This window comes from Drosophila ananassae, chromosome 3L, assembly GCF_017639315.1.
Source record: "Drosophila ananassae strain 14024-0371.13 chromosome 3L, ASM1763931v2, whole genome shotgun sequence".
In the NCBI taxonomy this organism is placed as follows: domain Eukaryota; kingdom Metazoa; phylum Arthropoda; class Insecta; order Diptera; family Drosophilidae; genus Drosophila; species Drosophila ananassae.
In genome coordinates this window covers 3,042,394-3,058,195 of record NC_057929.1, presented here as the reverse complement: position 1 = coordinate 3,058,195, position 15,802 = coordinate 3,042,394, and the positions used below count along the sequence as shown (strand labels likewise).

The 15,802-nt window shown below is 41.7% G+C and overlaps 1 protein-coding gene across 5 annotated transcripts in view; it reads left to right on the top strand.

Moving 5' to 3' along the window:
* Positions 1-386: 386 nt before the first annotated feature.
* LOC6495118 (neural cell adhesion molecule 2) overlaps positions 387-15,802 on the top strand; it is a 55,583-nt gene continuing 40,167 nt past the window's right edge. For 4 of the 5 annotated variants that reach the window (XM_014907675.3, XM_001958981.4, XM_032450619.2 and 1 more), the window contains exons 1-3: positions 387-776; positions 5,506-5,862; positions 7,629-7,649. In XM_014907675.3, the coding sequence (XP_014763161.1) occupies positions 5,733-5,862; positions 7,629-7,649 (151 nt within the window). In that variant the 5' untranslated portion in view covers positions 387-776; positions 5,506-5,732. The remainder of the gene's footprint in view (positions 777-5,505; positions 5,863-7,628; positions 7,650-15,802) is intronic. The other variant, XM_014907673.3, reaches the window with a different exon arrangement.

Sequence of the window (15,802 nt, the reverse complement as noted above, 5' to 3'; positions counted from 1 at the left end):
CGAGAGAAAAGCCGAAAGAGCCGAGAGAAAACCCGAACCAGGGAAATACTGCAGGCTAATTTCAAATGTAAACAAGACTACCAATAGCCATAATCTTATTATAACATTCACAATATTTCAATCGAAAAGTATTGAAAAATATTGAAAAAATTCAGAATATATTTGGTTTTGAAACCAATTTTTTCATTTTATAATTATTAAAAATATCCTGCCGGAAGTCCCCCAAAAGCGTGCTATAAATTTTGAATCGCCAGTTAACAGAGCTCTGTTAACAGCATCAATGGATGCTTCGGGTGCGAATTGTGAGCGATTTCCGTTCGGTTTTTGTCGCACCACTCGGCTCGGATGCTGTACGAGGTGGTTCGTGATTTTGTCCCAGCTTCTCGGTTCCAGCGTGTGTACCATAAAAATTGTTTCAGTGAGAGTTTGCGATCCCGCGGGTACGGTCGGAACTAACGGGACTTTAACGACGTAACGTCGCGTGCTGTGCGAGCGGTATTTTCCGGCAAGAAAGCCATGCAAAGCCATCATCATCATCAAAAAATCCCCGGAAAATCAAACGTTGCCAAATCGGTTGATCCCCTCCAGAATTAGAATTTCAATCAGAATCTATATCTGTGTCCAAGAAAATCACCGGAAATGTGAAAAACAAAAATGCAGAACCTAAACGCAATTTGTTAAACTAAAATCATTCAAAGGAAACTGTAACGTTTCCAGTGCGGTTATAATCGCGTTTGTGTCGCGTTCAGCTAAAATCTCTTAAACTTGTTCGCAATGTAAGCAGTTATACTTGTTGTTGTTGTATTTTGTTGATGGTGTGACAAGCAATTTGTAGTTGTTGTCATCGTTGTTGCTATTGCTGATGCTGATGCTGGAATAGCGAATCAACGTTCGCCCATTCAAGATCTGACTTTGATCCGACTGCAGTTGCCCTGCCTCCCATGCTCCCCAATGCTCCCCAACCATGAACTGAGCGCTGTTTTCAATGAAAATCATTTCCACGGAAAGCAGAAAAGCATTGATAAGCGCACGACCCCCGAGCGGAATCGAGCGCCGTTCCCGTTTGGATTATTTTTGCTAGTTTAGTGGGTCTGCGTCTATATCTTTAGGTATCTGTATGGGTGTACAGTGGGTGTGTGTGTGTCTCTGTATGGGTGTAGTGTGTGATTGTGTGAGAGTTTAGTAAGTGGGTGTTTGTATGTATTCGGGCCGGCAGATAAAACGATTTCTCTGCTCAGCTGGTCGTTTCATCGCTTTTTGTCGGTTTTCTTTCATTTGCTTGCTGAAATCGTTATTTTTTTCTTTTCAAGTTTTTTTTGCTTTTTTTTCAACTGCCAGTTGGTACAAATTGCACCAAATTGTTATGGCTGAGCATTTTAGTTATTTATATGGAATTCAAGTTGTTTTTATTTTATATAAATGTAATGCATTTGTGGACATTTCTCCAGCTTTTTTTTAATGGCACTGCAAAGGTCATCATATTTCATGACATTCGCAGAGACACAAGTGCAAAATTGCTGGCCTTTGACGCCCATTGAGGCAATGGAACAAAGAGCCAGCGAAATAAGAGCCATAAACTAATAGATAAACATAATCCCCACTATACCACTCAGCCACGAAAGTATATTTGTTTAAATTGCTAAATTGCTGAAGTGTGCGTGTAATTTCATTACACGGTTGAATGCCACTTGTGCAAGTGCTGGGGCCTTTGATGATACCCCACACAAATTGTACGAATGTGCACGATAAGCGACCTGGGAAAAGCATTGATGAACTTTATGACTGATTAAGATGAGAGTGATATGGCGAAGAGGCATCCGCATTACAAGGTGCGAACTCAAAATCATTAGATTTTCCCACCACCAGCACCAGCTTCCATCAAACTGATTGACTGTAAAATTATATCAAATCAAGGAACATAAAAGTACCTAAAATTCTATTTAAGTTGCCTGATTTTATTATGTGGTATTTATGGCAAAATAATCCAAACCCCTAAATAATTCCAATTTCTATAGAATATTATTTTTGCTTTTATCCAGAAACCCAATACACACTGTGCCCATTTATATTCCGAAACTAAACGCCTTTCATTACGAATTCTGACACAGTTATCAACAATTGCGGAGGAGAACAATGAACAGCGAGCATACGTTTTCGGCAACAAAACCCATTTATAAATGACATGCGATACAACATAAACAAAATTATTGGTGCCGAGACCGAGACCGGAGAACAAAGTGCATCAATTTGAAATGGAAATGCGGATAGAAGTGAATTTTAATATGCAATTAATGTTGCGGACAACTGGGGAGCCAAGTAGCACTTATTTGCATATCAAATCGTTCGGTCTTGCTCTCTTTTCCCCCCTCATATATTTCAAAATGCTTGCCTGGTTGTGTGTCGTGAGGGTGTTGGCCAGACCAAGCCAGGCCAGGCCAGGCTATTCCATGACCAAGTGTTAAGCAGTTTGCTGATGCCAGTTTAATGTTGGCATGCAAACAAGCTCGCAGGCTCAACGAAGTATGCAGCACAATTAGCAGGGCTCCTAGCAGGCTGGCAGGAGGATGAGGGAACAGCTGCTAGAACGATGACGATGATGATGATGGCGCCAAGTGTTCAAGCTCTGATTGCTACCCAGTGTGCCCTAACACACACACCTACACACACATAGGACATCCTGGCCATTAGAATTTTTAGTATTCATAAAATTGCACTTGAACCCTTGCGAAACGAGGCAGCCATGCATGGCTTTTTATAGGCTCACTTAGCGCACATAAACCGCGAAAAAAATGGCAGTGCCAGGTATCCTGCTCAAGGACTCTCACACACACACCCTCGTCGGGCTCGTACTTATACGAGCACTTATAGATGCCATAATAATATTGTAACTTTGCACTTCAAATTGCATTTTAATGCAAACACACTTCATTACATTACAACATAAAGAGAAAGGGTATGAGGTGGGTATAGGGAGGGGAAAGCGCAAACTTGCCTGCCGGAAATGGAAAAACGTCGACACACTTTGCTGCAGCTGCAGCCGGAAAAATCGCACATACATCCTTATATGCTGGCATGGCAAGTTTGTAAATTGAAGTGCATGTCGATCGTAGGTGGATGCTTCAATGGCGAAACTGGCACAATCTACCCACACACAAACACTCACTCCCAAACACTCACAGCCTTGCACATTACGTATACGCAGTGTACTCTCACTTAAAAAAAAATAGAAAGGGGAACGAAACCCTTCACCTTCGGCCCACAGTTTGCATTAGCTAATGTGAGTCACATTTTATTGGCAGACCTTTTTATTGGCTGCACACACAAGTTGTTATCCTTGCATAACCCATTCAGCAAACTGATTTGCGAAACTTTCGATCAGGTCCTGAGCAAATGGAATTTTGAGTGGTTCATATTTAATTTAAGGCCGAATGTGTGCCAAACTTTAAACCGATTCCGTCCTAGACCACTCACTTTAGAATGTAAATTTAATTAACCCCACTCTGGCATTTATTTCGCATACGTTTTAATTAAAGCTTTCATTCCCCGATTCAATTAAAGTCTGTCGAATATCAAAACATTGGTAGCAGTGTGAAGTGAATATTTTTAGATTAGATTTTCATAACCATATATATATTTTTTGCTGCAATTTCTCTCCTGTATTGACAAACTATCCACAAATATTTTCACTTTATCGAAAATGGAAATCCATTTGCAGCCCCTGAACATTGCTGGTTGGGCTGTGTGGTGCCTTGTTGTAAATAAATTTTAGGCCGATTTATTAACGCCGCTTTAAAAAACATGATTAAGTGCCAGCACTCCGCCACTTGTCAGTTGCGGTTGTGGGTCGCAGTTGGCAGTTTGGTTAGTTTAATACAATTTTATTTTATTTACAGCCCAGGCTGCCAGGATATAAAAAAAATCCTTACCACATGGAACGCGAACTGAAAGTTAAAATAAAATTAGTGCTGGCCGGCTAAAAGCATTTGGCTTTCTGAAATGTTGTCGATAAAAGCCGTCGTATTGGGGCAAGTCAATATATCATAAAAGCACGTCGCATCCAAAAACCTCCAATCTTTTTGTGTGTTAGTAGTGTAGGATATTTCACAGACAATGAGTGTGTGTGTGTGCTGTGGTGTGCTCTGGTGTGCTCTGGTGTGTTGTGAAGTCTAGAAACATGAGCGTATACAGTTTCCGATTTCCGCTTTCCTGTTTATCGTTTATTGGGTTTTGGCTACGTAAAAGTAAAAGCACTGCCAGACCAAGACGTCGCCGCGTAGAAAAAAAAAAAAAATATATATATATGTATAAAGAAAAGAAAAACAAGAAATCCGAAGAGAAATTTGCACTCGTTAGCTCTTCAGTAAAAGGAGCAGAAACGATGGCAGTGCCATTGCCATCATCGTCATATTGAACTTTGATGCTGGCACGTTTCTCTGGGCTTCTTGTGCCATCCGCTATTCGCCATCCATCCCGTATCCTGCCGCCGATGCTGCTGTTCCTGCGCCCTCCTAAGGATCTACACGCGCGGATACTTTGGCACATGTTTCGCCAGGACTCTCGCATCCCATCTCTCCCGAGCCTGGCCATTTCCATCCGCCCATCGCCTTGGCTCGTCCTTTGCCAGTTTGGTCGTCGTGTGTTGTTAGTCATTTATATGGGCCACATAAATTATAACAAATATGTACGCAGGCGGCATTTGAAATGATTTCTCACTGTTCGCTCTCTGCGTTATAAATAATCTTTAATTAAAAGAGCCCTCGCAGCGGAAGACAGAAATATGTTTTAAAATATTGAGGTGTACGTGCCATCGTGCGGTTGACAAAATGGGTAAATGTGTTGTGATTTGTAGCTGTCTCTTAAAGGCATCTTGAACTTAACACACTCTGCCTATTTTATTGCCATCCATCCATTTATGTTTTTGCCTTAAAGTTGCTGTTACTGTTACAGGACATGAGACACAGGACACAGGCAACAGGAAGTGTGCATTTAACGTTCGCATAATTCGTTTTGATTTAACAGCGTAAATTAACAATTGCAGGCGCATAAATAACGCTCGTTTAAAATCGCCATAAATATTGAAACAAACAAATTAACCCAATAAAATTCGTAAAAATCACATAAATTACATTTGCATGTTTGTTGGTGGTCGGTGGTTGAGTTTGGTGTGATGGAGTGTGTGTGAGTTCGAAAGTGCAATGAATTTGCTTACAAATTTGCCAAAACCGAAAATAAAGGCAATTAAATAAATTTCTACCAGAGCAACAGAAACAGCAGCAGCAACATCGACGACAGCAGACTGCAATTACCCAAAATATAGCATGGAATTGTATTTTATTTTATTTTATTTTATTTGATTTTGCTTTATTTTGCTTTATTTTGCTTGGCTTTGTTCTACTTTATTTATTGACATATCAACAAAATTTGCAACTTGGCCATTTTTTTGCATAACTCTTTCTCTATCTGTCTCTTTCTGTAAATCTCCCAACTGTCTCACTCTTTTTGCAGCCATTGCGAAAAATTTAAAATCCAATTCATGAATTAATAATAATTAGCCGGCAAAAAGAACCTTTACACAAAAACGAAATGCTTGCAGTGCTGAGTGAGAACGATTTTTGAACAGATTTTTGGGTGCACCAGGATCCAGGCACCAGGAGCTACGTCCTACGTCCTATACCTCGTCCTAACACTACCTAACTCTCGCCTGCCACCCGATCGAGCTGGGCTGGGCCATCATGAGCCACCCGCTTTTACTGCCGCTGTGCCTGCTCGTCCTGTCCACTCTAAATGGTCCTGCCACGGCGGCAAGTCGCGTCCGTGTCAGCTCCTCGACCACTATGACGCGCAACATTGAGGAGGAGAATGGTAAGTGATTGAGAAATAAGATATCTAAAGTTATAGCTTAAAACTTATAAGGATTATAAAATATTTCATTTAAAATATGTCACAAAACTATACTTTTAATGATAAACCATAACAGACAACTCTGTAGATTTTTGCCTGTGCTTTAAAGTTAATTTAAAACGAAAAGTTTGTCTGCCATTAGACGTGTTCATACATCCGAGTCCTAATACGAGTGTATGCGGCAAAGTGAGTTCATGTGTGGCCCGACTGAGGCAACTTTTATTCAATCAACATAAAGTTTATTGTGTGTAAAGAAATTTCGTTTGCCATGATGCCTTTGTGGGGCTGACAAAGCGAGGCTTTTGTCGCTGCATTATTGAATAAATGAAATTTTCGGTTTTATGTGTGCAAATTATGCCAAATTGTTATGGATTTGAAATTGATTTGAAAGCGAGGCCTTTGCAACAGCCACATCAGTTTTGTGGCGGTTGAATTATGGCCCAAATGCGGCCAGTCGGTTGGCTAAAACTTTCTTCGGGCCAACGCTTTCGTCGGCAAATAATAAAATGTGGCTAATAAATAAGCCCGAAGAGTCGACTGGCTCGAGGGGCTTGAGAGTTCAAGTGCTAAACGAGCGGCTATGAAAGAAGCCACAGAAAAACGAAACAAACTTGCCAAAGTTTTCTGCCATCGAAAAGTTTCCGATGGAGATTGGGCCAAGTTTAGGCCTGTCAACGGCAGGGCCACAACTCAGGTCTCGAAATGGTTATCTATTGGCCTACTCTACTCCGTTTCCATCTCAATTAACCCAAAAACCGATACCAGAGATCACGCATACGCCATGTGGTCAGGGGTTTTCGCATGATGCTCACACATGTTACTTAAGGGCCAACCACTTGGCCAAGTCCATGGTCCACGATCCAAGTCCAAGACAAACAGGCCAGACCATTGCAGGCAGCGGCTTATTGCCTGTGGCTGTCTGCTATGCATATTGTTCCATGGTTCCATGGTCTATGCCTGCATGGTTTTGGCCCTTTTTTGATGGCCAAGTTTCCATTAGACGGCAACTGCTGGTGTGCGCATGTGGGCGTCTTCATAAACTTGGATTTTATATGTTTTCAATTGAATTTCGTTGTTGCGCCAGCCATCTCTAGCCAGTCGAAACTTTTTACTTTGGCATTTTAATGTTTTCCAAGTTAACTTTCTTCTTTTTCTTGCCCAAGTGAGAGTGCCCAAGTACCACCCGTCTTGTGGCCACCGCCACATCCTGTAGTTTAGTTCCGGCCGCTTGCCGACTTGCCGGCTAAAAGCTGACTAGGAAAAGTATTTATCGCATTTCTGCGAAAACAACCTACTCAACATTTTGGTCTAAAACTTGGAAATTATGTTTGGCTTGCCGCTCCTCGTTCTGGTTTGTACCGACTCGGAATGTTGTATTCTGAAGCAAAAGTTTGCCAGTTGTTGGAGCAACGCAGCTTTATAAATGCTTATTTAGAGGCATCTATCTGATGAGTTAAGTTTCTGGCCCAAAACACTGGAAAACTTCGATTCGAATGGCTGTATGCTTGTATGTAAGCTTACGAACTTTTGCCAAAGGATTTAACGCCAGACTTACAGGATCTATGTCCATGTGGAGAGTTTTTTAAACGAGAAACCATTCACTGGATAAAGTACTTTTCCCCAGACTTTTATTAAGATATTAGTTCCTTTATTTAAGTTATTATTATTATTATTTGTATTATTTTTTTACCTTTTTTTAAACTATTTATTTTATTCTTTTGTTACAGCTTTACTTTACTTACTTGCTGGTAAGTTTATCCTTCATCTATTAACTTTATTTGCAAACCATTTACTTTAAGCCATCGTCAAGTTATCAAAACACTATCGGTCTTTAAGCCAGGACAACCCAAACAATTTGGCCATCCGATTGACCGGGCCAAACGAAAGAGGCGGTGGCAACAGCTGCGGCCACGCCCACAACATGAATACAAACACGAAGAAGCCGAAGAAGTTAAAGGCATCAAAGCAGCTAAAAAATCGGCTTTTTGTACGTTCCTGGATGTGTGTGTTTGGGTGTGGATATAGATGGCGAAAGGCAAAGTCAAGATTCAAGAGGGATATCTTCTCCAGGGCACCTACCAGGAAAAAGAGAATGAAAAGGAAAAAATACCGAAACAACTTTCTGTTGGTCAAAAGCCTTTGGTGTGCGTGTAGTTGACCGAAAAAAGCAAAAAAAAGGAAAACTTTCGCCCGGAGTCTTAGTGAAAATTCCAGTGCAGCAGAGGAAACCAGCTGACAGCGCGATGAATGACAAGCAGTGTTGGTTCAGTTTGTCAAGAGTTTTCCCTGGCTCGTTGTTTTCCTTTTACATTTCTTTCCTTTTCCTTTTCTTTTTTTTTTTTTTGGCGATTGGCTTTGACTTGGCCCGGAGTGGCCTACTTGGAGGAGTTGGTTTGGCCAGAAAAACACAGCTTGAAAAAAAAACGCAAGAAAAAAAATGAAAATAAGCGACTGTCGCCAGGCGCGCATTGATGCCCCACACCCAGTTCGGTTTGTTGTGATTTTCGGTTTCTGTGATGTCAGGTCTCCTTTTTCCTGGGCCCGTTGACCCGCCGACCCGCCGTTTTTCTTTGGCCGAGACATTCGGCTTGTTTGCCTTTCGGCCACACATAAATGCGTGGCCATACTTCATTCATTTCATGGCTTGGCAAGGACATTTATCATCTGGCCCTCGAGTGCGTCACAAAAAGGCAGTTAAACCCCGCCCCCATCTTGTTGATTTCTATATTTTCCTTTGTCAGTGTGTATGGCTTGTGCTGTATATGTGTGTGTGTTCTGTTCTGGCCAAAATCTCACCCAAAATGTTAAATAGAATTTATTCTACTTACGTTCCCCAGCAGCATTTCCCAGGCCGTTATTCATGGCACTTTTTGCCCTCTTATCGCTCGTGTTATTTTTGTATATGAATTTCGGCGGTTACATTGAATACCAAAAAATAAGTACGAGAGAAGGAAAAGGCGGGCAAGGCAGCCGTAGGAGCCAAAAAGTGGAAAATTTTAAGCCTACTTGAAATTTATTTGCACTCATTATGCCTGACAGTTTGCAGATATCAAGTCGCGGTGTGAAAGGACCGAGATAAATTCATTTCAAGACACTGGGGCCATTAAAGAGTTTGGTTGTCTTGGCCCTCGGAACGCCTTGTTTGGCTTAGGGGTTAAGCTCATTGAACGGGATTGGGTTGGGCTTACACTCCAGGCTCCCAAGCTATGCTATTTTCAATAGAATCAACCAGACTGGGACCCAAAACCAAGACAGACTCACTAATGAACAAATAAAGCTTAGCTGGCGAAGGAAATAAAACCCCAACCGCATTAATAAATCACACCGAGAAAGCGAGAACAGAACACAAATAATGCAAATGCCTAGCGACAGATTACGGGTTGGCCCGCAGAAATGACAAAACATTTTTTATTTTTATTTTTTTTTGTTGTTATCCTACCATTCTGCCGCTACTAGAATCTCCATGTTTGACTTAAGAGATTTTCAACGCAAATTCCACAGGCGGCTGCAGGGAAATGGAATGCCATCCGCCAGATGAGATTCCCATGTTCGTCACCATTTTTCTCTCCGGTTTTTCCATATTCGTTGAATATGTCTGTTCGCAGACCCGTAAAATCAACAAGAACAATCAAACAACTTCTTTGGCCCAGTCCAGGGGGAAGTTTATTGTCGGCAACTGCCAACTATTATGCCTTGTTAATCGGCTTAGACTGACTCCGTTGTCCGTAGTCCGTAGTCCGCAGTCCGGAGTCCGTTTTCCAGAGTCCTGGTGACGAAGTTGAGGCAAACAAGGTTGCCCAGCCGAAGAAACATGTTGCCATGTGGCCTGCTTGATTGCTCATTTGCCACACGCGCCATAAAGACAGACCACAAATGCACAGGAATAAAATGTTTTATATTTTTTAATTTACATTGAAATAATATTATTTATTTATTTATTTATTTATTATAGGAAAAGTATTTCCGAGTTAAAAATATAAGTTATAACTTTTATTTTCCTTTATCATTTAGCCAGTTCTTAATTTCTTTCACTCTTTTTATTTGTTGTGTAAAAACTCAAACATAGAACTTGCCAGGATACCTGTAAGCTTTGTCTTTGTGGCTGTGTGTGTTTGTGTGGCCTCCGAAATTTGCGGCGTGCCCTCATTTGGCTGACAGCTTAAGACGACCGCCATCGCAGATGGAAATGCCCCAAAATGCGGCATTCTCCCTTGTGGCATCTCGGCAAGAACGAAAAAATCGTTTTGCGACTAGTGTGTGTGTGCCGTTTCGTTAGCATTCCGTGTGGAATTTGATACTTGATTATTTGTTGCTGGCCTCAAGCGTGCATAATATATCAAAGTGGCGTCAACGTCAACTCTCGAAATGGGGAGCCCTCTCCCGTCTGTACCTCTTCTCAGGACCTGGTCGATCCTTTTGGCCCCGACATGTGTAGACATCGTGTGTTGGCAGTTGGGCTGAAATCTTGTTTTTAGTTACAGTTTAGTGTTGGCCGCATAATAAATAAATAAACAGTTGACTCAGACTCCACGAAAACAGGAGTGGCCCACGGGCTCCTGTCAGCTCCTTTCGTGCATGTCCTGTCTCGTTTCGTATGCTAAAGAGCCCGGGCCAAGGATATTTTTCTCTTTAAGATTTCCTTCCCAACCACAAGCTCAAATCTCTGGCGAAATTTCTGTGAAAAAAAAAATTCCAAAGTTCTTCATTCATCTTCGGCAGTTGTTGTCCTTGTCGAGGATTTGCATACTTAAGTTGCCTTTGACTTTATAAACACTTGAATTTTATAAACATTTATGCCCAAAAATATAATAAATTTATGTTCGAATAAATTTTTAAACAAACAAGAGAGTGAGAGTTCGCTTATTTGGTTATAAAATGGTCTGGAATAATTACCAAATTTAAGATTAGTTGTTTTCATCAAAAAGAAAGCAATGATTAGCAATGAAGAGAAAGATTATTGATTATTTCATAACTAGTTGTAATATCAGAAATTCCAGACAATTAGTGTTTGTAAATCCCATTTCTTACTGGAGTAATCATAAATGTTTAGTCCCTCGCCTTTTGGCAAATTTAGTAGAGAATTGTAAAGGAAGACCCAGGAAATGGAAGCCTCCTGCTGGAATGTGTATCCTTATGGGCTTAGAGTTTCAAAGCCACGTGATGCAACCGACAAAGCCCCGAAAATGGCAACTGTAACTTGCAATTGCACATGTCAGGCCTAAAGGACTTAGTCTCCTGGCTCCTTCACTCACACACACACTCACGTAGACGCACATTCATAACAATTTGTCGGCCAAGAATGTAGCCAAAAATCTCATACGCTCTCTACCAATTGTTATACAACATTTAGGGTCATTTGCATACAAAACCTAAATTAAAATTTGACCGGGCTGAGCCAAGCCGAGATGCATACTCTTGATGGGGTAGACATCCTGCCATCCTGCCGCTCTAGCACCCTGCTGCCTTTCTCATAGTCCACTGGGTTATTTAATTCACCCATCTACTCGACAGTTGTTGCACTTTTCTAATTAGATCAGCCAGCATCTGGCCAAGAAGGGGCTAGTGGAGTCATAACAAAAAGTTAATTAAACGTGTAATTGTTGCCAAGGAGAAGAAAAGGAAACCAGCAGCGTTGATTACTACAGAGTCCAGTTTAAAAATCCTCTCGAATATAGATACATGAATACCTCTTCCGATTGATTTGATTATAAACCCCTGTTATGCTGCATTCTGGGCCATTGTTTTCCCGGTCAGGATCGGAACAGGAATTAAAAGCAGAGCAGGCCCAACGATCCACATCCTTCTAATGGCTCTTACTAACCCCTAGCTCCGAACAGCCACTCCAAGGCACAATAAAAATTTTACAATTCAATTTCGCTTTTATTTCGCCGCTGCTTTTTCTGGGCAGATATTATGCTGGTCAGTGGGTGGTTCAGTGGGTCGGTGTGTCGGTGGGTCCACCCACTTCATATGCTCTCTTTATTTTATTGCTTCAAATTGTTTGTTGCCATTTCGCATTTGTGCCGCTCGGCTGCCCAGCACCGACGTTGAAACATTTAACTTTGTGCAACACGACGACAAAAAATACAAAAACTCTTCAAAAAAATTAAGCAAAAAAATGTGAAAGAAAACCAGTAAGAGACTAGAGGGAGCATAGAAAATGAAAACATAGCGGAGCAGCAACTAAAACCAACTATACTTAAAAAACAGAAACTAAAACAACGCGGCGACAGCAAAAAAGTTGTCAACTCTCTACAGTAGCAGTTAAAAAAAAAAGGAATATAAAGGATAAAAAGCTCTGGAAACGTGGGAGTGGTGTGGCTCCAATTTCTGTTCACTTTGAGTTCCAGTCGAAGTAAAGTCAAGTTACGCGTACCACTTGGAGTCGTGGGACATGGGCCAAGTAGCCCTGAACAGAGAACATGCCAGGGCACTGCATAAGGAATATAATGTGCTTGGAATGGAACTTAAGGATACCCTTTAAGCTCATCACCTTTATACATGTTATATCCCCAAGAATAATTTAATAATGAGTAATAATACAATAAAATCTGAAATCAAAAGATTCTATCAACCAAGATTATTTTTAAAAAACCCCTTTTTAGATTAATATTTTCTTATTAAGATACTGCTTAAAAAAATGCTATACTTTTTCTTTTAATAGTATACTCTTTTTATATAGCTGTACAGGGTATTAAAAAAGACACCGAACTGTGGAGTAAAGCGCAGAGAAACACCAAAAGCACATTTCAGCTTGAACTCCCACGGCGACCCCCAGGACCAAATGAAATTGCCAACGTGAAAGTGTAGAAAAATGCAGGCAGGCAGCCAGCGGTTCGTTGGGAAAAAGCCGGTCAGAAAGGATGTGGGGGTGAGCTGGTTTTTAGGAAGAAGGGGGAGCTAAGATGTGAACAGACTGCTCCTGTCGTGCGTCTGCCGCCTGTTAAACTGCAAAGTAAACGGACAAAATGTTAAATCAAAGCCAAACAAAAGAGGCGTAGCGGGCCAGGAACAAGGTGCTCGGGGAGCAAAGAGTTTGGACAGCCGGGTGAAAGCTTAGATGGGATTTCTCCGGGGCTATGGCGAAAGTTTTGCGTGCACTTTTGATAAGTTGAAAGCGACTTATGGATGCGGCCGACCGACCAGCTTGAATTATTATTCAATAACACAATATCATGAAATAACTTTGAAAAACATAATGCCATAGTCAGCCGTAGTGTCGTACGAAATGGCCTGGCATGATGGCCTTATGAATTTTTAAGCCGTAAATTAAGGCTAGTCGGGCATTATTAATGCTGCTTCATTATGAAATTGTGCAACAAATAATAAATCGATTAAGCAAATATATTTCCCATGCTGTGCGTGTTTTTATTCTCGCAAATGCATAGCGCACTGCTTTTAGGTTTTATTTGGATTTCAAGCGGACGGAGACGGAGGGAATAAAGGGCGCCAGCCATATGCATTTTCTGTATGTCATCCATTTTAATATTTCAACAAAACCAGAAATGACGCTGTAAAACCGACGCGGTTATATGTCAAATATTCCCCCTGAATGCATATGTATAGCTGTTCTGAATTTTTTTAAATTCTGCATGTAAATTTCATCGCATACATCGCATGAAAATTTATTTTGCTTTGCGCGAAACTGGAAGCTGCTCCCGCTGCTGTCTGGTGCATTTTAATAAATTTATGATTTTATTTTGGAGTGTCCTTTTTTTTAGTTTTTTGCCTGCCACAGTGGCAGTTTGTGTCCGCAATTTCCCCTATTTCCCTTCAAATATGTGTCATTCGCTTGACAATTCCCCAAAAAGCCCAAACTGAAGACAAAAAACCAAACAAGCCAGACCAACAGGAGCAACAAACAAAAACAAAAAACAAAAAAGAGGAGAAAGGTCCATAAATAACGAAGCATTTTACTTTTGTACGTATTTGGTGGATGAGATTTATAAATGCGTTTTTGTTTGCCATTACGATGTTGCGATTGTTGTTTCGGCAAATCGAGGAGAAATTTCATCGCGATGCCCGGGCCACATTTCATTGAGCGAAATGAAAAAATAATTGAAATATTTGCCAATCAGCAGAGCGAACAGCAGAGACCCGATAAGGCGGCAAGCATTTCCCAGGAATTCCCAATTGCTGTCTGCGGCACGTTAATAAGCTCTTTGTTGACACGCACACACACACATACAGAGATGCTGGCATTCCGTATCCTTCGAGTCCTGGGTAGCCACGTGTGCGTGTGTTCGTGAAATGTGCCTTGTGTTATCTGCCCTGACATTGTGCTGGCCCTTTCAGGTTGTCATCCTTGGCATGGGTCCTGGCGGGCTGTCGATTATCGAGTCGAGATTATTAACCTGTCAGTTTAGCGCTTTGTCTTGCCAACTTGCTCCATGTTCCTCGGCCTTGGTAACACTGACAGCTGCCGAGTATTGATGTTTCGCGCAAGAAACAACAAAAAAATATTTGTTTTATTAGGAACAAGGTGGCATTTTTTTTGCCAGACTTCGCCTTATTGTCCTCCTCGTTGGAAACCTCGACATCGTCACTGGCCCATAACAGTAACAATAACCATTGCAGTTGCAACAGCCATAATAGCAACTGCTGGTGGCGCCCCAAAACATCGGTACATCGGGTACATTGTAGCCAGGACATGGCAATTGCGATTGCAATTGCAATTCCCGCACGAGTGCGGCTGCTTTTAAATTTTAATTAACTCAGCGATCCAGCGAGTCGGGCAGCCGACCAGCCAGCCAGCAAAAACAAATCTGCCTGCCCAGCCCTGTCCTACCCAGTCCTCCTATGGCAAAGTCGTGCAGAAAAAGTTATTATTTATTTCATGTTATTTTGTGCTGTTTCAACGCGCCATAAACGAGCATTCCGCTCCCCGACTGAGGCCACTGACTTGGCCAAAAAGCATAGCCGGCTGGCCTGGGCAGGAGGGGTGGAGATTAAGGGCCAGTGGATGGACTGCATCTAGGCTGGTGGCCATTGCCATGTTCATTTATTTATGAGCATTTTACACAGCCAGTGCACACACACACACGACACAGGACGATGAGGACGAGGACGAGGCTTTTGAGAAAACTTGTCTGGAAATTATGTAAATTTTTCAGTTATTTTTCGTAAATTCTTGCAGCCAGAAACTGGGATCGGTTTGGTTTAGGTTCCATCTCGTTGCCCATGTCCAGCCCGGCTCAGAGTCCGGCTAGTTGTTTTTGGAGGAGGTCAAAAGTTCAACTGCTGTTTCGTAGGTGGCCCTTGTCAACGCAGCTTTTGTGTCTCTCTCCCTCTAGAATATATAACCCATTTTTGGCTTTTGACGACGACGACAACAACAACAGAGGAGCACTAGCAGTAGCAGTAACAGGGGCGGGGGCAAGGACCAACAGGAACAGGACCAACACTAAAAAGCAAAAACAAAAACGTCCTGCGGTCTGAGGCCCATGCTAAATTTTGTGCCTCCTACTTCCTGGCCCATCCTTCCGACGCCAAATCCACATTGTTGTTCAGGGAAGCGAAACCCGACAAGAGTTGACTCAAATTGCATTTGGTGTCCGGTTTTCTATCTTTTTTCCAGTTTCCCAGCTTCCCTGTTTAAATTTCTGCCTAAAATCCACAATATTAATACCATATTTACCTTTGAAATATAATTTAATGCCTTTGCTGTATTATTTGAACGTAATTGAATCAATTTTGAGGCGGAAACAGACCAGACATACGAGTCAGAAAGCATTCCCTTGTTGTGGCCCATTATTTGAACTTTAACCCTGATCCATCCTTAACCCATGTCATGCTGCCCACGCACATCTCCCTGGAGTGTAGCCATTTCATTTGCCTGACTTATTGTCTCGCAATCAAAAATAAATTTTGCCCAAATCGAAATTAGACGCACGAAGGCCAT